The following is a 27,654-nucleotide window of genomic DNA, read 5'->3' on the forward strand; positions in this document are numbered from 1 at the left end:
GCCAACAACCTTTAAATTACTCACAGGCATTATTGCAGATAACATTATGGATTATTTGGAAACAAACAACATCTTGCCAGTAGAGCAAAAAGGCAACAAAAGGAGTAGGGGCACAAAAGATCAGCTCCTAATTAGAAAATTGTAAGAAAAGAAAAACAAACTTGAATATGGTCTGGATTGATTATAAAAAAGCATTCGACTCATTGCCACATAGTTGGATCATAAAATGCTTAGAAACAACTGGCATTAGTAAAAATATTACATCCTTCACTGAAAAGGCGATGAAACAATGGAGAACTGAGTTGGCAGTAGGGAATGAGAACTATGGAATGGTTAATATCAAGTGAGGAATTTTCCAGGGTGATTCACTTTCACCTCTTCTCTTCATCATCGCGATGATCCCACTATCAGTAATCTTAAAAAAATGAAATTAGGCTACCAAACAGCCAAAGAAGCTGAAAAAATTTCACATTTATTATATATGGATGATTTGAAACTCTATGGAAAGTCAGAAATAGAAATCCAATCACTGACAAACACAGTCCGAGTATTCAGCAATGATATTTCAATGCAGTTTGGCATGGAAAAATGCGCCACTGTATCCATAAAAAGGGGCAAAATCACTACATGTGAGGGAATTGAAATGCCCAATGGCCAACTAATTAAATGCAACGAAAATGAAGCCTACAAATACTTAGGCATTTTGCAGTTGGATAACATCAAACATGGAGAAGTAAAAACTATTGTCAGGAGAGAGTACACCAACAGAGTTAGGAAAATTTTGAAATCTAAATTAAATGGTGGAAATGCAATCAAGGCCATAAATACCTGGGCAATACCAGTTATAAGATACACAGCTGGTATAGTTAACTGGACACAAGCTGATTTGGACATTTTGGACCGAAAAACAAGGAAACTAATGACAATGCACTACAGTTTACATCCACGTGGTGACACTGATAGACTATACCTGCCCTGAAAATCAGGTGGCAGAGGATTATTACAAGTGAAGCAAATAGTTGAAGAAGAAAAACATGCACTGGCTGATTATTTAAAAGAAAGTCAAGAACATCTATTAATCGAAGTAAAGAACAAAAATCTACTGAAGGCCCAACAGACGAAACAAGAATACAGAAAAGATGTGATAAAATCAAGAATGGAGAGTTGGCAGAACAAAGCCTTACATGGTCAATTTCTGGAAAAAATAAAAGATAAAGTGGACAGTGAAAAAACTTGGTTATGGTTAACAACAGGTACATTAAAGAAAGAAACAGAGTCACTAATCCTGGCTGCGCGAGAACAAGCTATCCGAACAAATGCCATTAAGGCCAAAATCGAAAAATCATTTGATGATGCCAAATGCAGACTCTGCAAAGAAGTTGATGAAACTGTTGACCACATACTCAGCTGCTGTAAAAAAATCGCGCAGACTGATTATAAATTGCGGCACAATTCAGTAGCACAAATGATCCACTGGAATTTGTGCAAAAATTATAATATTAAAACAACAACAAACTGGTGGGAACATAAGCCTGAAAAAGTCACTGAAAATCAGATGGTCAAGATCCTGTGGGATTTTCGTATACAAACAGACAAAGTACTAGCGCATAACACACCAGACATCACACTGGTTGAGGAAAAGAAGGTTACAATCATAGACATTGCAATACCAGGTGATAGCAGGGTTGAGGAGAAGGAACATGAAAAAGTCACGAAATACCAGGACTTAAAAATTGAAATCCAACGATTATGGCACAAACCAGCAGTGGTAATTCCAGTGGTAATCGGCACACTGGGTGCTATTCCAAAAGCACTGGAATTACATTTAAAACAGTTAAAACTTGACAAAATCACCATCAGTCAAATGCAAAAAGCTGCACTGCTTGGATCTGCATGTATATTACGAAAATACGTTACGACGTCCTAGGCCCCTGGGTGGGGCCCGACTAGTAATCAATGCCAAATCCGGCGAATCAACTGGCCGCTGTGATACAATCGTATAATAATAATAATAATAATAATAATAATAATAATAATAATAATAATAATAATAATAATAATAATAATAATAATAATAATAATTTTATGCAGAGCAGTTTGTAGATAAATATTCCTTAAGTTCTTTGTTTGACCTTTGAACTCTTGCTGAGTTCAAGTTCATTCCGTATAAAGTCCCACTCTTTCATCTATTTTGATTTATACCCATTTTTTGCATTTGCTACAAATTTGTTTTGTTCATCAGCGGTGAGGTGATTAGTGCCTTTCATAACTCTTGGCTGGCAAAAAAGGGAAAAATTGACACGGTGTGAAACAAACTGGTTGCCTTAAGGATTATTTTTATTTCCAAGAATGTCTCTAGGCCTGACATAGTTTCCATGAGCAGTTTAAAAAATAGTAATAATGAGTAACTACAACTTGGTTCTTTGTTTGGCATTGGCCCCTGCCTAGAAAAAAAAATGACAAAGGTAAATGACTTAGGATTAAAATCAAATCAAATAAATAAATAAAATAAGGATTGAGATTCTGGAGAGCTTCAAGAAGTTGATGGAGAGCAACTTCATCATTTTACCTTCTGATAAATAATTGGATTGTTTGGTGATTGGCTATGCCACCAATCTTGTCCATCTTTGGCTACTTTCAAGACTACCGGTGTTAGTCTTCCAATTTCCACAAATATTTACTGAAAAACACCTAAGATTCGTATAGTCATTTTCTATTTATGAATTATGAGGGGGGTTTTTTCCTGCTGAAGAAGGAAAAATATGTGTGAGACTAAAAATGAGAAGCTCCACAAGAACATGTCATACTGAGGCATGTTCCGATAATAGCTGTCTGTGCTGCCAAGGTCAGTATGAGGTTGGATTGACTCCCCTGCAGCTAAGATTTGGGCAAAAGATGATTTAGCAACATGTTTTCAAAATCTGTTTTCATTCACGGTCACAACATTCTTTCCTTGTTTATGCCATTCTCTCTCCCCTTTCCCATGTACAAACACACACCATTTATGCTGTTCTTAGTTCTGATCTGTACCTTAATCCCTAATTACAAACCTGAATTTAAGGAACTGAATTAACTCAACCTTGACCAGCGCAAATAAATGATAAACATAAGAACCATTGTGGCTTCCTAGCAAATCTGCTTTGGTGATATTCATTCTGGAAGACACATATCTGTTTCATTCATGCTTTATGTTTTTGAGTTAATGCACTTGAAATCTATCAGTGCACTTCCTTCAACAAAAGGGGTCACTGCCATAATGTCAAAGGAATCAAGATTTCACAGTACAGCTTTTTTTTTTTTTCATTCCAGGATTCCCTGATCTGGAAACTGGAGGATGGGGGAAAATGTGCTTCTAATGAGTAAGGTTATAACAGTAAAATGCATGTATCATTAGGTGAAACGAAGCAGCATTTTGAACAGCAAAGAATGCCCTGCAGTAGACTCAGACCACAATTCTACCTATGCTTTCTATTCTGCCTATTCAGTCACTGCATTGTGCCTATACACAGTTCTAGAAGAGAATCGAGAAGAGCAATGCATTGTGAAAGACATGTAGTGGCCGCACACATAAAGATGCTACCTTAAAGCAAATATCTATGTAGAGAATTTCTATGGCTGTCCAACTTGAACACTGGAACCCTTTAAACAAATCCCTGCACAGCCCTGAGGATATTATTCCTGTAGAAAATCTCAGCTTTTGAGAATGAAATATCCTTGTTCAGTTTTTATGGCCAAATTTCATTCAGCTAGAACATTCTGTTAGTCTGTAACCTGGAAACATCTAAATTGAAATTTGTTTTGAAAGTAGAATTCCAATTTTTTAGGTCAAAACAAAATATTAACATAAGCACTCAAGTACTCCCAACACACAACATTTTCAAAGTAGATAAAAATGCAAAATGTAATACTGTAATGTAAGGATTACAGGTGTGATTGATACAGGATATCTTTGTGAAATACTGAGATCTTAAGCAGGAAAATTATATGAGTTCTGTTTTCTGCATTCCAAACAAGAACCTATTTTAACTTCCGTACCCTTCTTTAAGAAACTGAAATATTTACTGTAACTGTGGTAAAGATAATTTTACTATGTGCACATTCAAGGCAGAAATCTTGTTTTTTTAAAATAATATATATATATCCTAATTTAAATGCTACATATATCTTCAAAAGAAGCAGGAAAATGCAGGATCCACTGGAATTATGATTATTTAGATTTAATGTAGCTGTCTGCTCCAGTGTATTTGCTTACGGATTGTATATGCCTACATATATAGAAGGGAAAGAAAGAATCATCCCAATTAATACTTCCCTTGATTAAAAAAAATCTTATCCAATCAATTTTAGTCAATGAATTAAATGAAGAAAAGTACATAGATGACCAGCATTTTAAAATTCTCATGCTACTCATTCAGAATAATATAGATACTTATAAAAAAGAGAATACCTATTTAATTATTTGTGTACTGACCGTAGCTAGAAGAATAGATAAACACTATACTAATAATTAAAGAGAAAGAACAAACCAAATATTATATGATATGTTAAGTATTTTATCAATGATTAGACAAAAAAAAGTGAAATTGGAAATAAAAGAAGACAATTAAAGAGGAATAGAAAATATGTTAAGATAGAGATATAAATAAGATGACAACTGTTAGTATTATGATGAGAAAGATAATTATGCTTAATGTTATTATTGTATTTTTATTAGAAAGTATGTTAAGAGGAAAATGAGAAGGTTAATAATGTTTGATTGTTTAATATACTACAATTTTAAGATTAGAGAATTAATATTAAAGTGAATGATGTTGTAAATGCTGAAAGCTGTTGCCCAGGGATATTTGTACCCAGATGACACACTGTTTAAGGAAAGATGGAATGTTTATATGTTGAAACATAAAAAATAAAAAACTTTGAAAAAAGAATAACATAGATATATTTACCCAACTTAAGCCTTTCTCGGGCAAACTCCCATTTGCTGGCCTCGTAAGGAAGCCGTTCACATTGTTCATCTAAGGGGACTTCTTCAGGATCCATTATGATTGACAAATAGTCTGTCTTTATTTCGGCGGCAGAAGGCTAGAAAAGAATGATTAAATTCCTTTGTCACTACAGGACATAAGAGCAATTCTGTCAAAGCTGTTCTGATTCTGGTCAGGAAAATGGTAGATTAATCAGCAAAGATTGCAGAAGCAACTCACATTACAGATGTACACTTTCCGTGCCTAAACACAAGATTCTCAAGAATTCTTCACTTTATTTTTGTCATGTAGATTTTCATTATGGCCACATTTTGCACCCCTGTCTCTCCCTTTCATATTGGATGTTTGATTTGTGTTTCTTTTCTTTTTTTTCATCTTATTAAATCCATATGAAAAAAATCCTCAATAATAGCCATACCATAGAGATTTGAGCCTGTATTTTCAGGCAAGGGTATTTTGAGAAAATGACTAACCTTGACCTCTAAAAATAGATTTGGCTGACAGCCATTCACAAAACAAAATTCTGGCATATGCAACAGATAAGTTCAGCTGTCATTGTTTGTTAAAAAACGAGAAGAGAGAGAGGGGGGGCAAATGTGGTTTAAAAGTTGTGCAAGGCTTAGATGTAATCTGCAAAACATTAATCAGTAACATTTTGTGCATGCATTTTTCAAATGTTCAAGAATTTGCATTTCCCTCTAGACTTCTGCATTCACGATCTTGTTTCCCCGTAATCATTGCTAAAAGTAATTTAGAATCACTAGCCTGTAGGAAGGATTAAATCTGTAATCCTATACATACTTATTCCTGAAGAAGCTTTATTGAATCCGGAGAGATTTAGGCATGAGTATCTATATAGATGATCAAGCTAATTAATCTTGATTCAGACAAAAATGGCCAAATTCCAGCCTGTGCTTTTGATGGCACACTCACTTTGCAAGATACTTAAATGAACTATTCGTATTTATTTAGCCAATAATTGTTTCCTGAATTAAATTTTAGAATGTTAATTAGCATATATTTAAAAATATAAACATGGTATGAACTCAAAATGTTTATAACATGGGCACTTTTGAAATCATGCTTGTTATCACTCAGTTTAAAAGATATGAAGATGCTATTCTTTCCCCTATCAGATGGAAAATCTGAGGTCTTCTGGATCCTATCTGTGATTCAGTGTGAATCCAGCAAACAAGCTGAGGTCAGGTTTCTACTGACCTCCCACATCTTAGTATGGTTGAGATCCCAATGATCAATCTAGGTATTCAGGGTGAGTCTGTTCTTCATTCTCTCTGGGATTACTATTTAAAGTGTTGGAGGTCTTATGGAAATCACATCTTTTCATTCTGGTTCTCTCCCTCGGGTTAAATCAACCTTCTGAACCATTATGAATTTAACAATATTTCAAAAGATGCATGCACAGATGGGGGTCTGCATAATGCCTGAATAGCATTTTGCAATCTCCAGGACTGGTGGTATATCTGTAGCCGTCAGAAGTAACCAAAGGGAATCTGGACAAATCCCAAACCCAGATTATGTCATGTTTAACTTTATCAATGAGACATCATACAGTAGAAGAGTATTTCTACAGTAAGTCTTGTCTTGGGAGAAGAGAGGGGGGAAAGTTCTATTTTAAAACAGCCAAAGATGAACGTAAACTGCCTCCATAGGAAATCTGGGGTTGAGATAAGGGCTATTTCAGGAGAATGTGTTCTCTAAAAAGGGATAGTGGGCATCTTTAGGCTCTATCTCTCCTGAGTGGGCATCTTTAGGCTCTAATTTGAAGATATGATGATCAATGAGCCCTAAATCATGTATATGGTATGGGAACCAGCGTGAGAAAATGTAAGCAGATTAAGAGATGAGATATAGAAAAGAAAAGACCATTTGATGTATTTTAAGAGACGGTGATAAGTTATTAGAATTGTTTGGATGTGCGTTGGGGGAATTTATTTCTTGGTTTTTCCCCCTTTTTTCCCTTTGTCTATTTTTTCCTGTTCTTCTTTTTTGTTTTTATAGTTTGTGTTAGTTTTTACTTTTTAAATTGTAATTTTAATAAAATTATTTTTTAAAAAAACAACATGTACAACCCTGTACCACATGGGGAGGAGGGGAACTATCCAGGCTTCCCACAGGATTAGTAAAAGGGAAAGAGACTTGCACGGCCAATTTATGGTAGTCATTGTGGTGAAATCATTTGAGGAAGAAACAGGAGAATGTGGTGCTTTAAGTCAATACAATGCAAAGGACACGCAGATAGATAGATAGATAGATAGATGGATGGATGGATGGATGGATGGATGGATGGATGGATGGATGGATGGATGGATGGACAGAGAGACAGACAGATGATAGATAGATATAGATATAGATATAGATATAGATAGAGATAGAGATAGAGATAATTATATATATGTATGTACGTATATGTATATGTATATGTATATGTGTGTGTATACTGTATAGAATATAGAGATAGAGATAATTATATATATATATATATATATATATATATATATATATATATATATATATATATATATATATATATATGATATAGAGATAGAGATATGATATAGAGATAGAGATATGATATAGAGATAGAGATAATTAGATAGATAGATAGATAGATAGATAGATAGATAGATAGATAGATAGATAGATAGATAGATAGATGATAGATGATAGATATAGATATAGATATATGAGATAGATATATGAGATAGAGATAGAGATAATTATATATATATATGTATACATACACATAACACATCTGCCTAATATGTAATACAGCCCAGATTCGAATCCCAGTAAGGGTAATGGCTAACTGATGAGAGCTAAATAGCTTGAAATAGATCTATACTAGTCTCCCTTTATTTATTTATCAGCACAAATACAACACAAACATAGCAAAGGCAACATTAAAAATAAAAATATGGTTTTCCGCCTGGATGGTCTTCTGTAATGAGCCGAAGGAGCTGTAGTGAGCTCCCTCCCATATTTGGGCATACCAGGGGTTGTAACATACATACATACATACATACACACACACATACACACACACACACACACACACATACATACATATAGGTATATATATGATATAGGGATATAGATATAGATATAGAAATAGATATAGAAATAGATATAGATATACACACACAGATTCACCCACTCACCCAGAATTTATGATAAAAAAGGAGGAAGGATACTGGAAAATACCAAAAAATACCTAGGCTTAGGTTCCAAGTCTGAGAGAATGTAGGCTTCTCCTAAATAACTCTTCAGCAAAAGTTTTGTAAAATAAGATAAATCCACCTGTACTTACAAGTACATCCAGCTTTTAGTGCCTACTGGCCAATGGAACAGACTTGTGTATGAAACTGGGAGTTATATCTCTCCTGAGATATAAACTTCTGGCTAAAAGACACACTAAAGCAAGCATGTCCATCCCTCAAGCCACATGCAGCCCTAGGCAGCTAGTAATATGGCCCCACAAAATCGTAAAAATATTTTTCAAATAAATGTATATACATTAACTCTATTATATATTTTATATGAGGCAATTTCTCTTAAGGCAAGCCAAAAGGTTAGACAACCACACACTAAAGCAGGGGTCTCCAACCTTGGCAACTTTAAGACTTTTGGACGTCAACTTCCAGAACTCTTAGAAGTCCACAAGTCTTAAAAGTTGCCAAGGTTGGAAACTCCTGCACTAAAGCGATCTCTAAAATAGAAGTTTTGGATGGCTTTGTCTTTACCCTTTTCAGCTTTCGTATGAAGAGAGTTAACAGGAGCCAGAACAGTGTGGCTGCCAAACAGGTGCAGGTCAATGTTATTAGCTCCAGATTTGAGTTTTCAGATGTTCCTAAAAACAAACAAGCAAACCAACAAGTTTATTGTAAATACCAACATTAGTTTCTATAAGAATAATTCCAGAGTTTAATATATATCGAAAGATAATTGTAGTACACAGGTATTTCTCTTTTAAGTGCCAGCAATTGAACCAATAAGAGTGGCAACAGATTGACTGCAACACAATTCTCTGAATCCCTGCTACCATGTTGTTATATATACCATACTGCTGTACTGCACTATATCATAGCATTACTATATAACTATACTGTATTATATTACTGTGCTATACTGTATACCTGTGGTGTCAAACTCATATCGTCACAGTGGCATCATGTGACATATCAGGACTCCCCCCCCTTTGCTAAACCAGGCGTGGGCGTGGCCAGCGCATGACATATCCAGCCCATTTGCTGGGAGTTTGACAGCCCTGCTGTATATCACAGTATTATTGATGCAATTTGAGTATAATAATGCCAATCTCCTATAACCATTCTGAACCAATTGTAATTTCAAGATCTTCTTTAAGGGTATTCTCAAATTAAGATGCCAGTCTTAATTTTAAGAGGCCCAAATGAGTTAGACTGTGGACTGCCTTCCATAGCCCAATGCCAAGAAAATATGTGTTTGGTTTTAAGTTAACTGCTCTGAGGCTGTGGCAGGCTGCTTCATTGGAATCTGGATGGTTGCATTAAAAGCTCCTCATCTGGCATCCTGCCTCCTTTTCCGCGATGGATAAATAAGCTGACCAATTGAAGAGCAGTGTCCATGGTGTAGGGTCAAATAGTCAAGATGGCAGCTGTGATGGTAAGATCCCAAGTTTCACCTATTTTTTTCATGGGCACCACAGTTTACAGAAAGTGATGTACTTAAACTCTTACAAAGCCAATTCACAAGGCCATCACATCTTAATACCTGGGTAAGTTCTCACTTAATCAAAAATAAACAACCTGAAACTAGATCAGGCCATCATCAAAACAAGAAACAGATGGTCACTTTTGCCTACTCAACAGAGATTTGTTTCTAGCACAGGTAGGAGAAAGAACTGCAAGAAAATCGATCATTATAAATATTTTTTTGAATTTGATATACCAGTCATTGGAAGTATTTTTTAGAAAGGAGAGCATAGGTTTTTATATATATATATATAATGAATCTATTTATCCGGGTCTTCATGTCTTTAAAAATATACTCCTGAAGTGTTGCCTTCTCACCTGAAAAAAAACTGGCATATAATAAAAGTCTATATTTTGATATAGAAATAATTTATTCATGCTAATTTCCATTCTCAGAGATGTTCTTAGAGAATTCCCAGAATCTATAGAATACTTCAGAAACTCATGTATTCTTGTTAGAATTGTTGTGTAAGGATTGTTGTGTATCCATGGCAAAAAGCCCATGGATACAGTCCGTGTCTGTGTCAGTCAGAAATTGCTGGTCTAGAAGTGATCTCTGCAAAATAGTTTACTTTCTACGTGTTGTGGAAAATAAATGTTGTGAAAACAAAAGCTAATATGGATGCTAACAACTATGTATTTTTAGATGGGTCCATTTCTGTCCATATGTTTTGGGTGGTTCTTAGCACCATCTTCTATTTTCAGAAATTTCAGCAAATTAGTCTTCATGGTCTTAAGGCTGGATAAAGTGCAGAACAGAAAGTTCACATGGACACTGCAGATTTTCTCTTTTTATTTTTGGTCACATATGGTCTTCAACAAATCTTATTCAAGGTCTATGCATGGTACTTTTCAATTTACAGAATGGCCTATCAGAATTATCTCACATTTTATTTCCTCAAATGCGTATCCTGTACTTTAGGATATAAATCTTATCAGTGATTATTCAAAACAGTGTGTTGTTAACAAAAAGTATTAAAAAATATTTTGTATATCAATATTTTTGTCAATCCTGATAAAAAACATATTTTGAATTGTGTTAGATACTTGCTCTAACTTCAGTGGTTTCCGGCGGGAACAGAGGTTCAATCTCATTGGTCGAAGAGTCTGACAGCTCCCTATAAAAGGGTTGCTGTCAGACTCAACCTTCGCTGGCTTATTCTCACTTGTTGTATTTAATAAAGAGCTGTTGTTACCGTTAAGCCTGTGTGTGCCTATCCATTACCCAATCTAACAAATCGATTGAAAGAATCCTCACTATGATGACATAGGTAGCTCCAGCTGCCATTTCTTTGTGCTCTTATATAAAAATTTCAAGTCTGCTTGTAATTCTTGCACATTCAAGAGTTTCCCCGGATAGTAATAAATACAATGAATTGTTTTGAATTGTCAAATCTGTGCAATATTTTGTGTATTCAGCTGCTCAGTGGTCCCAGACTAACTTGTTGCTTTATATATGTTAATATTCTCCATCAGTAATAGATTTATTTATTTAATTTTTAAAAGAGAGTTTTTATCCCATCTTTAGAGTAATAGCAATAGCACTTAGACTTATATACTGCTTTCCAGTGCTTTCCAGACCTCTCTAAGCAGTGTACAGAGTCAGCATATTGCCACCAACAATTTGGGTCCTCATTTTATCCACCTCGGAAGGATGGAAGGCTGAGTCAACCTGGAGCCTGGTGAGATTTGAACTGCCAGATTGCAGCAGCCGGCAGTCAGCACAAGTAGCCTGAAGTACTGCACTCTAACAACTGCGCCACCAACAGTTCTCCTTCCTTCTCTTTCTATTTTCCTCACAACAACAATCTTGTGAGGTGAGTTGGACTGAGAAAGAGTGACTGGCCGAAAGCCATTAAACTGGCTTTCATTCCTAAGGTAGGTCTAGAACTCACAGTCTCCTGGTTCCTAGGCCAGTACTTTAATCACTACTCCAGACTGGTTCTGATCCCAACGACGTATCCCAAAAGCTAAAAATCCTTAGATAAGATGTTCTATGTGATCGTGGCCTAATCTGATTGTGCACGATGAAGCGCCACAAGAAACATCCAAACCTCATTACGAATGATTGAAGAGGTGGGGAAAGAGTGGAGAAAGAAAGAAGAGTGGAATCTAAATTGAAGAAAAATAATAATTATTATAACATAATTCTCTTCCTACATCTCCAGTAAAATATTTATTTCACTCCTTGTGATTGTATCCCAATGATATATGGAATCTCTTTAAAACCTCCTGTAACTCTGGCGTTCTCTTCAAATGTCCTCTTAATTTAGGACAGAACATCTGCTGGCCAAGCACTGGAACAGGCGATCTGGAATATGATTTTCCAGGAATGTGTCTTGCTGTTCAGTCTTCCAGTCCACTGTCATTCTTGGCAAAGAAAGAGGGAATGATTAATGTCTTCCTTGTGGGGGTTCTTGACTAGCTCAGAGGTCTATAATGCCTATTTTAAATGACTTTATGAAGGGGCAGTCACATTCTTGGTTTCCTTCAACTGTTTTGTTTCTAAGGCAGCCTCTTCATAGTATTAACCAGATTCCTACTTATAATCATTTCTAGTATCCTGTAGTTCTTATCAGAGTGTGTTGAAAAAAGAAAGACTTGAATAAATGTTTATTAAACCTAACAATAGCCTACAGCAATTCAGAGTCACTTGAAAATGAACAGTAAAGTTTGGTCTTGTAATGCTAGTCCGTGCACCACATTGAAAGACACAGAAGGTTATATTTAGGAAGTTCTTAGAAAGAATGAATTAAGCTTTGATCGTGGTTAAGAATCAACAGCCTAAGACAAAGAAGGCAATACTGATACAAAAGTATTGAGATGTACATATATTGAGATGCACATAGTCAATTTTACATTTTTATGGGGATACCTCAAATGTTGATGGACGATCTCTTTCTTTCTTTCTTTCTTTCTTTCTTTCTTTCTTTCTTTCTTTTTCTTTCTTCCTTCCTTCCTTCCTTCCTTTCTTTTTATTGGATAGATGTGTAAGCTGCCCATTTTAAAGCAAAACTCTGTGCTCATGATCTCATATTGCTGCACAGAATTTGGCTATGATATATGCAATGTGTAAACTTCAATAAAATTATTATATATATGTAAAGAAATATTTAGTAGAAGATATAAATAATATTGTTTTTATTATCTTGGCAGTAAGAATATAATGGAATCCCTATGTATGGATGTTTACTCTAACCATCATTTATTCATTAATAATCTTATTTTTATTCCAGCTTCCTGATTTTGTTCTATTTCAATATTTTTCTTCTTCCTCCCTTCCTTCCATCTCTCTCTCCCTCCCTCTTTCTCCTTCCTTCCTTCCTTCCTTCCTTCCTTCCTTCCTTCCTTCCTTCCTTCCTTCCTTCCTTCTACCCATTTGGATCCCACTCAGTAATCAAAGTGTGCCTGAATCACATTTGTTTTGCAAAACAGTTTTAATATTGGCAGTTTTATTTTTGATCCCTTTCTTAATAGTCCCTTTCATGAAAGTGACTAATAAGTTTATAAATAATTAATAGGTGGAGCATCACTTCCATGTGTTCCAATCCTATACTCTAGAAATATTCCAAGATTAGGACACTTAATTGTTGAAAACACTTGCTGAGTCCTGCTCAGTCATCATCCCTTTTTGATACAAAAATAGTAGTCGGTACTATTTTTTTTAAAGGAAATAAAAAGAGCAGACGGTTTCCTTCCTCTCTGAATCACAAACTGTCCCCCCCCCCTTCCACAAATCTGTCAAACATAGGGACAATTCATTGATACGATCTCATTGAAGCTGCTGGTCTTACTCCTCTTTGAAAAATATATGTCCTGGCTTGGCAGTCACACAGACAGACAATTCATTAGCTTATCGTACGCTTGTTTATATGACCTGATCAGACTCAAAACACAGAGCTACACTACAGTTAAATTACTTGATTTCAAGAACAGCAACACCAGGTTTGTTTGCTTGGGCTAAGAAGAGATTATTGTATATAATTGTTTTATGGTTTTATTGGGCTATTTAAAAACAGAATATAACTGGAAATAAAAGGACCCCTAGATAAGTTACAGTCTACTTCTTGCAGAAGAGTGATTCGGGGGGGGGGGGAGTTGAAATTCTTTTTTCAAATGTCAGACGCATATAGAAAAAAAAAAGAATATCCCAAAATTATATGGTTTTATTTGGATAATTAAAGTAATTAAGAGAAGGAGTGATATGCATTAACATAAGCCCCCTTACTTGTGGGGTGCCACAGGGGTCGGTCCTCTCGCCACTCCTGTTCAACACATACATGAAGCCGCTGGGCGAGATCATCCGTGGTTTCGGGGTGGGATATCATCTGTACGCTGATGATACTCAGCTGTACATTTCCACCCCGAACCACCCCAACGAGGCCGTCGAAATGATGTCCCGGTGTGTGGAAGCCGTACGGGTCTGGATGGATGACAACCGACTCAAGCTCAACCCTTCCAAGACGGAGTGGCTGTGGGTTCCGGTTCAACCAGTTAATTCCATCTCTGGCCATTGGGGGCATTCAACTCACCCCCGTGGAGCGGGCGCGCAATTTGGGCATCCTCCTGGATGCCAGGCTGTCCATGGATGACCATGTGACAGCCGCGGCCAGGGGGGCGTTCCACCAGGTTCTCCTGGTGCGCCAATTGCGCCCCCTATTGGACCGGGACGCCCTACGCACAGTCACCCATGCGCTGGTGACGTCTCGCCTGGACTACTGCAACGCTCTCTACATGGGGCTTCCCTTGAAATGCACTCGGAGACTGCAGTTGGTCCAGAATGCGGCCGCGCGGGTGATTATGGGGAGTACTAGGTACTCCCATGTGACACCTCTCCTGCGCGAGCTGCACTGGCTTCCTGTGGTCTATCGGGTGCGTTTCAAGGTCTTGATTACGATCTTTAAAGCGCTCCATGGCTCAGGACCTAGTTACCTGCAGGATCGTATTCTGCCCCATACATCCCTGCGACCCATCCACTCGCACAGAGAGGGACTTCTCCAGGTGCCGTCCACCAGACAGTGCCGAGGGGCGGCGCCTAGGAGCAGAGCCTTCTCTGTGGCGGGCCCAGCCCTGTGGAATGACCTCCCTCCGGATATTAGGACCACCACGGACCTCTGCTCCTTCCGTATAAAGCTCAAGACCCACCTATTCCAAATAGCTGGCCTGGCTCAACCATAACTGCATAACGCTCCTGACGGGTTTTTTAATTCGGTAATTTTATTTAATGGGATTTTAAATTGTGTTTTTTAATTGTCTTCACTTATTAGTCTACCTCCTCCATGCACATGTATATGTCTTTGTTTCTTATGTATGTATGTTGTCTCTATGTGTATTTTATTTGTTTTGATTGTACGCCGCCCCGAGTCTTTCGGGAGAGGGTTGCGGCTAATCAAATAAAATTATTATTATTATTATTAAATATGAAATACAGTGTTAATACATTGCTTTCACCTATTCTTTTAGGAAATATGTAAACAGCATGGTGAGAGCCATGGTATAAAAATGAGATTATCCAGTAAGCTGTTTCATTTACTATGTTCCATGTTACAGCCTACCTTACTTAATTTGTTTGAAAATACACTTAGCTAGAAAGGAAATACTAATAGACTAGATCAGGGGTCGGCAATCTTAAACACTCAAAGAGCCATTTGGACCCGTTTCCCACAGAAAATAAAACACCGGGGAGCCACAAATCCCTTCCCGTGCCTGACTATTTCCTGAGTGCCCCCAAAACCAGCCTATGTATTTGAATTAAAGGTTCTGTTTTCTTCTGAAACTTTTCTTTTCTTGGATTTATCCATGGTTGGCCTACTGGGGGTCGAAAAGCTCAATACATTGTGTGCTGACGGGTTGTGACACATATTTTTAGCGACAGGGAGCCGCAGAAGAGGGATGAAAGAGCCACATGCGGCTCCAGAGCCGCAGATTGCTGACCCCTGGACTAGATAGATAGATAGATAGATAGTTAGATAGATAGATGGATGGATGGATGGATGGATGGATGGATGGATGGATGGATGGATGGATGGACATACGTATATAGGGAGGGGGAAAGAGAGACAGAAAGAGGTAGGTAGATAAAGATAAATAGATAAATAGATAAATAGATAAATAGATAAATAGATACATAGATACATAGATACATAGATACATAGATACATAGATACATAGATACATAGATACATAGATACATAGATACATAGATACATAGATACATAGATGATACATAGATGATACATAGATAAATAGATAAATAGATACATAGATAGTAAAGGTTTCCCTGTCCAGTCGTGCCTGACTCTAGGGCATGGTGCTTATCATCTTTCTTGGCTGAGAAAGCCAACATTGTCTGAAGACATTGTTCTGACCCAGTTTCCCAAACACGACTGACAAATCCTCTGACATGAACTCAAAAGATTACTTAGGAATGCTGGTAGTCCTGGCAAAAAGTTTATCTCACAGGCTAACAAGTCCATCCAGCTGGAAGATGAATAGTTGTCTGCCATACCTATTCATCTCCACCCACTGCCTTTTATTCCCAGAACTAGGGTGGGGTCCTCCTTAGCAACGTTGGTTCTTCCTTCCACAGGAGATCTCTCTCTCTCTCTCTCTCTCTCTCTCTCTCTCTCTCTCTCTCTCTCTCTCTCTCTCTCTCTCTCTCTCTCTCTCTCTCTCTCTCTCTCTCTCTCTCTCTCCCTCCCTCCCTCTCTCCCTCTCTCCCTCTCTCTCTGTCTCTCTCTCTGTCTCTCTTTCTCGCTCTCTGACTCTGTCTCTCTCTCTGTCTCTCTCTCTCTCTCCCTCTGTCTCTCTGTCTCTTTGTCTCTCTCTGTCTCTTTGTCTCTCTCTGTGTGTGTGTCTCTCTCTCCCTCTGTCTCTCTGTCTCTGTCTCTGTCTCTGTCTCTCTCTCTCTCTCTCTCTCTGTCTCTCTCTCCCTCTGTCTCTGTCTCTGTCTCTCTCTCTCTCTTTCTCGCTCTCTGCTTACCCTGACTCCCATGACTCCTCCTCCTCTGATTTGGCTGTTGGAGGGGGGCAGCTGACAGGCCACAACAGACATGTTTCATAGTCATGTGGCCAAAGACACATGGAATATTCTTACCTTCCCACCAAAGTGGTGTACGTGTAGGTGTGTGTGTAGATAGATAGATAGATAGATAGATAGATAGATAGATAGATAGATAGATAGATAGATAGATAGATAGATGATAGATAGATAGATAGATAGATAGATGATAGATAGATAGATGATAGATAGATGATAGAGATGGAGATGGAGATGGAAATGGAAAAGATATAGATATAAATACAGAGCTCTTAATCACTGGGTGGAAGCTCTTCCACAAGATATGACTTTGGGGTCCAAGAATTTGGCATGATTTGGTAGATGGGATTTGAAGTATGCCTTCCCTGATAGACCCAATGTGGTGCATAAAAACAAGGCTGGGCAGATAGTCCCACAAGTCTGGTCCTGTGCCATGTAGGGTGGTAACCCAACCCCCTCAGCTTACTCAGAGGCCACAATTCTCAAACAAGAGCATACGGGCTACCAGTTTTAATGAATGAAAGAAGGAAGAAAACAGAAAATGACTCCAGGATGAATCAAATAGGTCACTCAGTTTATAGCCTGGAAGAGGAAGTGAAGCAAGCAATGAGGCTAAATATACATACCCCTTCTATTCTGACTCTTGTTTGTTGGAATGCAACAAAACTTATTTTCAGGTCAATATAAACACATTCTGATTAAGTGTTTCCCGTTAGCTGTCCCGTTGACCTAGTGCATTTCCTTTGCTTAAGCTTTGTTCAACAGAATTAAAAGCAGCATGTCCCAGATAAGATGCTCCTTACCTGTTTTTCTACGGAGAACAAGATCTCCCAGAGAAAGATCAGTTGGGAATTTCAGCAAAGGTCAAACAGGAAAAATCAAGCAACAAAAACCATTGCTTTAAGTCTTCGTTACCTTGTACTGTAACATAGGCTGAACTTGTCACCATTCCTTTTAGATTAGTGGCTGTGCACTGATAGGATCCAGCGTCGCTCTCTTGCACTCTTTCAATCAAGAGGCTCTGATTTCCTGGCCCTAATACTACACCTGCAGCATTGGAAAGATTCAAAATAAGTAGCTCATAAATACGGAGCCTAACCTGTCAAAGAAAATCCTATTATGATGGATGGATAAGACAGTCCCGAAGTTGTGATACGCCCTGCAAAACAAAGACATTGGCAATGTTTTCTTGTGATATGGAAGCAATGGATGCCATCACAGGCAGCTACATGACAATTGGGATTAGTGGAGGTTCCTCGCTTTTTTTCCTACAAAGGAACTTACACGACTGATAGGTGTAAAGCTCTGAATCTAGAACAGGGGTCTCCAACCTCGGCAACTTTAAGCCGGGAGGATTTCAACTCCCAGAATCCCCAGCTAGCTTCTGGAGAATTCTGGGAGTTGAAGTCCTCCGGGCTTAAAGTTGCCAAGTTTGGAGACCCCCACCCCTGATCTAGAAGATGGTTTTCGAAGGAGGGTCTTCCTGATCCTCAACCTTTTGTGTATGAGGATTATAACATCATGCCTGCCAACAATACTTCTATCCATTGAATATAATTTTAGAGAAACCTGCACAAATAAATTTGCCCAGAGGAAGATGTCTGCTAATAAATGTTCTTGGATGCTTGAAATTGAAATGTCACAGGTATGTCCTTAGAGTAATAATGGTACTGTATTCCTTGTACTGAGTTCTAATCAGGTTGCATTAGTTATTATCCCTGATCTCTGGTGGCTTATCTAAATGTGGGTCTTTATTCAGTGCAGTGCAGAGGTGGGTTCCTACCGGTTTGGACCGGTTCAGCTGAGTAGGTAGTAACTCAGCCTGCCATGCCCACGAACTGGTTCTATTGGTGGCACCTACGGCAGTGCCATCTTCTTTTTTTGCTTCTGCGCATGTGCAGAAACACTTTTCAGTACTGCGCCTGCGCGCGTAGTACGTATCAAGTACATGTGTGCGCATGGCGCATCCCTGAGCGAACCGGCAGTGGCAGCAGCCAGAACCCATCTCTTGTCCAGTGTAAAACTAGGTTGACCATTGTGTTAAATATGCATGCAAATACTAATGTGAATTGTGTTCTTTGGTACCATTAATAATGAAATATGTTTCTTTCATGAATAATAATGAAGTAGTTGATGACTTTTGATGGCCGATGGCTATTAAGTAGAATTTGGGCACCTGATTGAGTTCTGCCTTGGGGACAGACTTTAGCCAACAAAATGTATCTATGATCTCCCTGTGAATTAACCACTTTCAGTGTTTTATGATTGAGTTCTTTCTCCTATAGGTATGTTTTTATGCAAAAAACACATTTAACGAACATTACTGAAATGACAGAGACTTTGACAAACTTTTTTCCCCCTTGGGCTATGCCCTAAGAATTTTACCGTATATTGGAGCAAAATAATGAAATAGTATTCATTTGAATATTCCAGCACAAGGGTACCATTTAAGAAGGTTTCAAGCTAGCAAATTGCTTGAAATATGTAGTGTGTTGGCATATTATCTCCAACTTTCTCTCCCTTCTCCTTCTCTCTCACACACAAATCCAAGAAAACTAGAATCTGAAATAAAGATTAATCCAAACGTTGAATCCGAGATGGGCAAATGAACAAGAGGTTTCTGAATTGATGTAGAAGCAGTTCAACTTTGTGATTGGTAGCTCAACATTGCAGGAGAACTTGGCCGTACCATTTCACATGAAGCAGAAAAATGCAAGGAATCTTATGTAGAAACAAAAATCAATGGGGGTTGCACTCACCTGGCTCTTGATGTATCTGTTTGTTGTCTTTATACCACGAAACCTGGGGCTTTGGCACACCATGTACTGCACACTGCAGGCTAAGAGAGTAGCTGGCGTTGACCACCTGATCAGTGGCATTCCGAAGGAGATATGGGGCTTCCTGAGCTACAAAACATATTAACAAATCAATTAGTACATTCCTAATGCCATGGCATCATGTTCTGTTTCATCCCAATTGCCTGTTCTACATTGTGGTTGTTTTCCAATTTACCTTCTACATGCTTATACAAGTATATCAGGGGTTTGTTTGTTTTTTTAAAAGAAAAGCACCATTCCCATACCAGTAGAAGAAAATGATAAGTACAGAATAGAGAATGCAAGACATTGTTGCTTAGTTTTATTGCATATATAAAAAAAAACATAATCTAATTGTATAATCTTCTGTATATGTGTTTAGAAATTGATCACTTACCCTAGATTCAATATTTTTCCATGACCACATAATCCTGGGAATATATTCCACTGAAGGATATGAGATTACCTATACGTACTCATCCATAGGCTAGGACGGTATTTTTAGGGCAGGGCAGGATGGGATGGGACAGGATAGGAAGGATAGGATAGAATAGGATAGGATGGGATGGGATAAGATGCCTAAATGCATTTTCTTTCATTTGTAATCATTTATTAATAGGAATAAAACACACTAGACAAATGAGCATAGCTGTAAGATTTGGCAAGTGTTTTTACACCAATTTAACAGTAAATTTGCCATAAAAATAGAAGTTAATAAGGGAAGCAAAAGCAAAATGCCACAGTTATCATGATAAAAAAATCAAAGAAATGCATAATAATCAGAAATGCAACACTATACTATTAATCTGTTAGTGCAATCATATTGCTAATTGCTGTGTAATACATTTGTATGTATCCCACGTAATGTGTAATGATCTTATAAAGGCTTGTGAATGATTTTATAAGTTGTGGATTGGTACAACTGATCCAATAATAATACTAAATCAGCTTTACATAGAATAGCTTAGACCTTTAAGAGCATCAAACAACATCTGCCCACCCCAGTTTATTGGGAAAGACTTGATAGGTGAATTAAAAAAAACACATGTCTATGCATATATGTGTGCATGTGGCATATAATTCAAGTTTTTTTAAAAAACACACACACATATATATAACAAATGTCACACCTGATATATGCAGAATAAGAGAATTGAAAGGGACCTTGGAGATCTTCTAGTCCAACCCCCTGCTCAAGCAGGAAAGCCTATACCATTTCAGACAAATGGTTGTCCAATGCTAATATACTCTGTATAAAGTTAAAATTTGCTTCTTTGAATGAATTGTCATTGATCACCATGTAGGATGTTTCAACCAGCAATCACACTAAAGGACTCCATATTTCAAATGTTACATTTATTATTATCATGAAGTTTTGGGCAGCTTTGTATATTCTTGTTGTGGCACCAAACCACACCACTTGGATACCACATTTCTATACATCATCTTTCGATGACCCTGTACACTCTTTGCATACAAATAGATGATTTTGAAAAATGCAACGGAAAAATAAAAAAAGAAATTGATGACTCTGAATTGTCATTCAGGCTACCTCTTCAAATGCCCCTATTACAAAATTTCAAATAAGAGTTTTTAGTGTAACAATCAGGAATACTTGTTGGTAGACTAAAATGTTTTGCAGACTGTTTTCATGTTGACAGTGTTATGTTCCAAAGTGATAGGATCAAGGTCACCATCTGAGTTGTTCTTACAATGGATACTTCCTCTTTTTGTAGGAAATTTAGACTCCTACCAAGAGCCAATAGCTTATTCTGTCCCTAATTACAGCAAACCAAGTATTTATGAGAACCATATCTGTATACTTTCTTCAAATTTTAGTTACTACTTATTCACAGAAACGTTGAAAGCTAACATTAAAAATGTGGCTTCTTAAAACGACCTCTGTTATTTGGAGAAAATCTCTATTTTCTATATTAAACTAAGAACTGATTGCTGTTGTGTAACCAGCCAGCAGTTTCTTTTAACATACAGTCCATTAGTTTGTTTACATAGCATATCTTTAAATGCTGAAGACCTTCCGAACAGTATAGTAAAATACTGAATTATCTATTTATATTTCTATGAAAGGTGATTGGTATACAAGCTATTGAATCATTTTGTTATATGAATTAATTATAAAATTAACTAATTAATTATAAAAAACAAAAGTTTGTTTTAACTTTATCTGTTGTCTCCGAATTATCAGTGATTATTTTATTTTATTTTTATTTCTTCAATAAGCTATATGTAAAACCATGTTTTGAAAATATGTCCATTACCAAAGGATATGAATTTTGCCACATATGTGCATTTTGTATTCTATAGGATTACTATACATAAAAGTACAATCAAGGAAAGTAGAATGAATTGGAAAAAAAGAGTCACACAATTTAGATACTTTTTTTTGGGGTTAAATTTAATTTGTTTACAGCCATACACATATCAAGAAACAATTCCTTACTTTAAATTCAGTTGGATCACTTTTCATATTACTTTTAGTAAGGCTGTTACCATAAGTAGCTGGTTTTGAAATAATTGGTTAAAGCAAAAAGAAAAAAAAAGGTGTTTCCCTGATTGTTACATGTACATTTTCTGATTTTAAGTTTTGGGATTTTCCAAAAGATCTTTAGGGATTTTCCCTTGACTGAAGTACCAATCTCTCTTTGATTTCAGTTGCAACCAGTCTGACTATTGTGTACCCAGTCAACAATGAATTACTTCTGGACCAAAGAAATTACTTGTAAACTGTAGCTTCTCTGATCCCAGAAACATGAAGGGGAACTCTGTCATGGTACAAAGTCCTCCGTTACAACAATACAGTTGGTCCGATGCCTTCAATAGCCAGACAGAGAAAATTAATTAACCCTGAGACAGAAAAGAAATTATCTCCCCATAAACACGACCAACAAATAAAATGCCATTTTACGTTAAACACCTTTACTCTCCCATCATTTTTTGTATTTTTAAAATTATTTTTTAAAATATTGCATTATGAAGTGACATATGATCAGCTTCATTTTAAATCGGCAAAAAACACATTTGAAGTTTAACATGCAGAATTTCTCCCATCACGTAGACAATGCTAAATCATTCCGAGAAGACCAAAATTTGTATGTTCCAGACAGTACATGTGCATGATTTAGTATTGGTCATGGGGAGTTTGGGGGGGGGGTGGAGTTTAAAAGAGGCTTCTTTAAACTCTTTGCCTTCAGTGGCCTCATTGTGTAACACAGAGATTGTACTGTATTATAAATTTCAACATAAGCAGCAACGCAGGAAAAACATGTAGCTTCCATTGTAATTCATAGCTATTTTTATGAATTGCCCAGCCCCCCCAAAAAACCAGAAACAGTATCCCTTCTTATGTCTATGATGTCCTATGGAGCATTTTTAAATTCATAGCATTGTCCATATTAAACTCTAAACCTAATAGCACTTTATAAAATAAGCTTATGTAACTGTTTTTCAATTCATCTTGTAAACTTTTTTCTTTTTTCTTTTGGTGGATTGAATCTTACTCTCTGTACTTACACGCTTCTGTTCTTTAGCTCTACTAAAGTTAAAGAGGTTCTTTATTCAATCCCCTAAATTCTAATTTTCAGGTTTCTGCTAATTTGTCTTTGGGAACTCCACTTATAAAATTCACAATCCCGTTAGAGCTGCTCGCTCGTTCTTTCTTTCTTTCTTTCTTTCTTTCTTTCTTTCTTTCTTTCTTTCTTTCTTTCTTTCTTTCTTTTTCTTTCTTTTTCTTTCTTTTCCTTCCTTCCTTCTTTCTTCCTTCCTTTCTTTCTCCCCCCCCCCTTGAATACAGTAAAATAAGCTGAGCTATTACTGTCATGCAGTTACCAGGGACAAGATTAGCTTTCGTTATATTAAAAATAGCTACCAAGTCCTCTTTTACAGGAATACAAATTGTTTCTGGAGAACACTGGGGAAAAAATTGCTTTATAAAAGGTAGGATATAGGCAAAATTTCAAAAAGAGGAACCATTATTCTTTCCTTCGCTCTGACAACTTCCAGGTAGCTAATTGTTTTCATCCCGTTTTGGATTTTACAAAACTGGTATGATGGGGAAATGCTATTGTTTACCCCAACCGCTTGACAAAAGCAATTCCCACGTGAACGGCCAGCTTGGCTGTAGGACACAGTCCTGCTACCTTAAAGAAGGAAATGGGTGGGTGAGTTCTCAGGCACAAGAAGCCATCATGTTGACACCTCTCCCCCTTTTCTGTTTTCATAGCAAAGCGTAGTTTTGTTTCCATTTTTGCTCTTGCTATTGTCATTCCCGCATGTTCGGCTAAACTTTCTATATAGAAATTAATCATAAATGAACACCCACCCGAAATATAATAGGTACACATTGTAAAAAAATATAGTCATCAGCTCTATTCAAAATAGTAGGCTCTTTTCTTATATAGATTTTATAATACAGAGGAAATCTTGAAATAAAATCACAAAAGAGACTGACAAGAAACATTTAAAAGTAATGATAGATTGCGTTTAATTCTCTCTATCAGTAGTTTAGTCATTTTAGAAATCTTATTACCATTTGGAAATGAAAAAGAAATGATGTGTGTGTGTCTGTGTGCCTGTGGCAATATGTATGTGTGTGTGTTTTTCATACACATACATACTGTACATACACAGATACATACATATACTTGTTGCCTTAACTTTAAATACATTAAATATTTGCTGTGATGATTGAAACCTTATTAGTAAGGGTAAATGTGGTAGTTCTCTTTATTAAGTTAGTTTTAACAGTTACATATTTCTTCATTATAATGTCAATGAAGACTTTTCTCATTCATGTCAACACGTGTTTAACATAGTAGGTGAGTCATTTGAAAGGAAAGCAAAGGGAGACCCAATGGAAATCTCCCACAATCTATTCACTCAAAGAAAATGGACCCAGTTTTGATGGATTTAAATAGTCTAATTCATGCAAACAATTTCAACGTGTTATTTTTCATTTTAGAGCCTCCTCAGAGCTTTCCCTGAGAAATATTTCTTTTTTTATAAAAAAAAAGAGTGTATTTAAGGTAGAAAAAAATATGAATTCAAATAAATAAGCATAAGAACTTGCTCAGCAGGCAATATTTATAAATCCACAAAGAGCAGATTAAAGTAAATAATACCATAGTCCAGTCAATCTCTCAAACTGAGCTGTGCTTATTCTGCACCAAAGTTAACTTATAGAGCGTCCAAAGTTGATCAAAGGCATCAGTCTTTCTATTTTTATTTTTATTTATTTTTTAAAAAAGTTTTCAGTTTATGCAGCTTTGACACTTGGGAGGAGGTTGAATATCAAAGCCTGAAGACAGGTTGGGTCCAAGGTTTTTCATTAGCACTTGGTGGGAGACTGCAAAGAACAATACAACATCACACACAAAATGCAATGCGGGGGGGGGGGGAACTCTCCCAAATTCCAACTTCCACATCTTTGTCAAAGTAGAATAGGACTTTCTGAGCCAAATTGGGAGCCCAGGTTTAGGGACAAGGTTTTATTTTTCTGTACTTTGGGGTGGAGGCCTTTTTCTTTTCTTTCTTTTTTTTTTTGGCATTGTTATTCCTCCTTTGTCCAAACCTCCATATTTGGAAGTGTACAGTAGTGGTCAATCAAGATTATATCAGTGAAGTGTCACTTTTTAGTTAGTCCTTTATTGGCTTACATTGTGTTGTGTTGTACAATCATTCCTTGCGCTCTTAAATTTGTGGATCCGTGAGAAAAGAGCCTTTTTGTTACAGCGCTCACCTCTGATGGTAACGTTTTTCTCTTGAAGCACGTCTTTGCCAGTATATACATTTCTTGCTCGGCAGACGTAGGTGCCTGAATGTTCAAGCGAAATGTTCTTGATGATGAGAGGGAGCTCGGTGGAATATTCCTTCACAATGGCTTTCTTAATTCTTGTTTGGTTGTTAGCTGTCCTTGGTAAAAGCCAGGTGAGGTCTTTGTATAAGTATTTGTTCGCTAGACACGACAGCACCAGCGTTTGTCCTTCAACAGGTGCTCTCTTCAAGTTAATCGACAATCCGTTTGGTATATCTGTCAAAAACCAAAGCATTCTTTTAGTTCATAGGAAATCTGGGGAAAAGATATAATTTCTAGGACATAGTCAGAGGTGGTACTCAGATGGTTTGGACCGGTTCACCCGAACTGGTAGCAGAAATTGCGGGTGGACCAGCCCACCTGCTAGTCAAGAGTGACAATGCGACACATTGTCAAGAACCGAGGTGGCGCTGTGGTTAGAGTGCAGTACTGCAGGCTACTTCAGCTGATTGCTAGCTGCAGTTCGGCAGTTCGAATCTCACTGGCTCAAGATTGACTCAGCCTTCCATCCTTCAGAGGTGGGTAAAATGAGGACCCAGATTGTTGGGGGCAATAGGCTGACTCTGTAAACTGCTTAGGGAGGGCTGTAAAAGCACCATGAAGCAGTATATAAGTCTAAGTGCTATTGCTATTGCTAGTCATTCTTTTCTGTTGTATACATTTAATATCAAAAATAAAAAATTCTCTGGTCACAGAAAAGTTTCTTGGAATCTGAATTGCAATGTAAAGTGTGTGTGGGGGGAGAGCTAAAGTTTCTAATTCATAGGAAATTTTGTAAAATGTTACAAAAATGTGAAATTACACTGTCAAAACCCAAGTTCAGAAGTATTCCAATGCTAGTGTGCAGCATTCCTCTCTTACTGGGAACAGGAATAGGAAAGGGTTAATATATATTTTATGCTGCCCTGAGCATCACATCTATTTGGCCTTTATAGAAACGCGCAAAAGTAAAAGAATTACCGGTCCTTTTTCTGTTTCGGAAGTAATCCTTGATAATACTTCCGAGGATTTGCAATTTGATAAATTCTTATGATTTAATAGAGGGCCAGGCAACATATTTTTTTTTATGGGGAGAGGTTTATGATGCTCAAACGTTTTCGGAACGCTTTAACATGTCAACAGGGCAGTAGCCTGGTTTTGAAAACTACCAGCCTCATTCATGGTGACCATTGATAAGGGGTTACGAGCAGTATTATCAAAACATTCTGGGAGGGTCAGTTCGCTTTTTTGATTTCAATTTTTAATTTCAATTTTATTTGATTTCTAGACCGCCCCCTCTCCCCGAAGGGACTCGGGGCGGTGTACAGGAACCACATTAAAAAACCATATACATACTAAATACCCTTAAAATCAAATTAAACCTTGAACCCTGTACAAATTGATAAAAATTAAAACTTGGCCTAAAACCAACCCATAGAATTTAAAAATGCAGACTTGAGGTGGGTAAGCTGGGATTAGGCCAGGCCGGCTGAATTGAACAGGTGGGTTTTGAGCTTCTTACGGAAGGAGCGGAGGTCTGTAGTTGTTCTGATATCAGGGGGAAGGTCATTCCAGAGGGTCGGGCCCATCACAGAGAAGGCCCTTCCCCTGGGCGTCGCCCGCTGGCACAGCCTAGTGGACGGCACCCGGAGAAGTCCCTCTCTGTGTGAGCGGATCGGCCGAAGGGATGTATGGGGCAGGATACGATACATTACATCATTTTAAATGGTGAGTATAAAATAGGCATATTAAACAAATCAATTTGGTTAGAAAGAAAGGAGAGGAAAAAAAGAGATACTTTCTAATAAACATTTCCCTTTAAAAAAAAGTACTTTTTAAAAGCCCCTCATAGTATTAAAACCTGAGACTAGTTGAAGAGTGAGCGGCTGGAATAATGTAAAAAGAGTTATATTTACTTTAGTGATTTGAAACTTCCTGTGGAAATCGCTCCCAGGTTTCCTGATGGAAGATTTTGTTTATCTTTGCCAAGCACCATCAGGGATCTCAAAATAAAATGCCTTTAGTGACACTGGTTAGCCAGGAGATAAGGCTACACTGTTCCTGTCTCACCCTCAGTAATTGCAAACCCACCCAGGGCCCTGCTGCGTGCCAGCAAAACAGCCCAACAAATAGGGGAAGGATCAGAGTGAAAGGGTGGAGTGTATGGAAGATAGAGAACAAACCACTCGACATTCAGAGATAGCTAAGGCGGCCACAGTAACTTTGATTATTATGAAGCCCCTAAAAATGAAAT

At 37.3% G+C, this 27,654-nt stretch overlaps 1 protein-coding gene across 1 annotated transcript in view; it reads right to left on the reverse strand.

The window, feature by feature from the left end:
* The window catches only part of FLT1 (fms related receptor tyrosine kinase 1), a 131,948-nt gene that overhangs the window by 33,173 nt on the left and 71,121 nt on the right, over nucleotides 1–27,654 (reverse strand). Inside the window, exons 13-17 of the mRNA XM_081953290.1 lie at nucleotides 25,347–25,637; nucleotides 19,535–19,681; nucleotides 17,691–17,822; nucleotides 8,747–8,853; nucleotides 4,947–5,082 (exon numbers count right to left, since the gene is read on the reverse strand). Of these exons, the coding sequence (XP_081809416.1) occupies nucleotides 4,947–5,082; nucleotides 8,747–8,853; nucleotides 17,691–17,822; nucleotides 19,535–19,681; nucleotides 25,347–25,637 (813 nt within the window). The remainder of the gene's footprint in view (nucleotides 1–4,946; nucleotides 5,083–8,746; nucleotides 8,854–17,690; nucleotides 17,823–19,534; nucleotides 19,682–25,346; nucleotides 25,638–27,654) is intronic.

This window comes from Natrix helvetica (genome assembly GCF_964273705.1).
Source record: "Natrix helvetica genome assembly, chromosome: 4".
Classification (NCBI taxonomy): Eukaryota; Metazoa; Chordata; class Lepidosauria; order Squamata; family Natricidae; genus Natrix; species Natrix helvetica.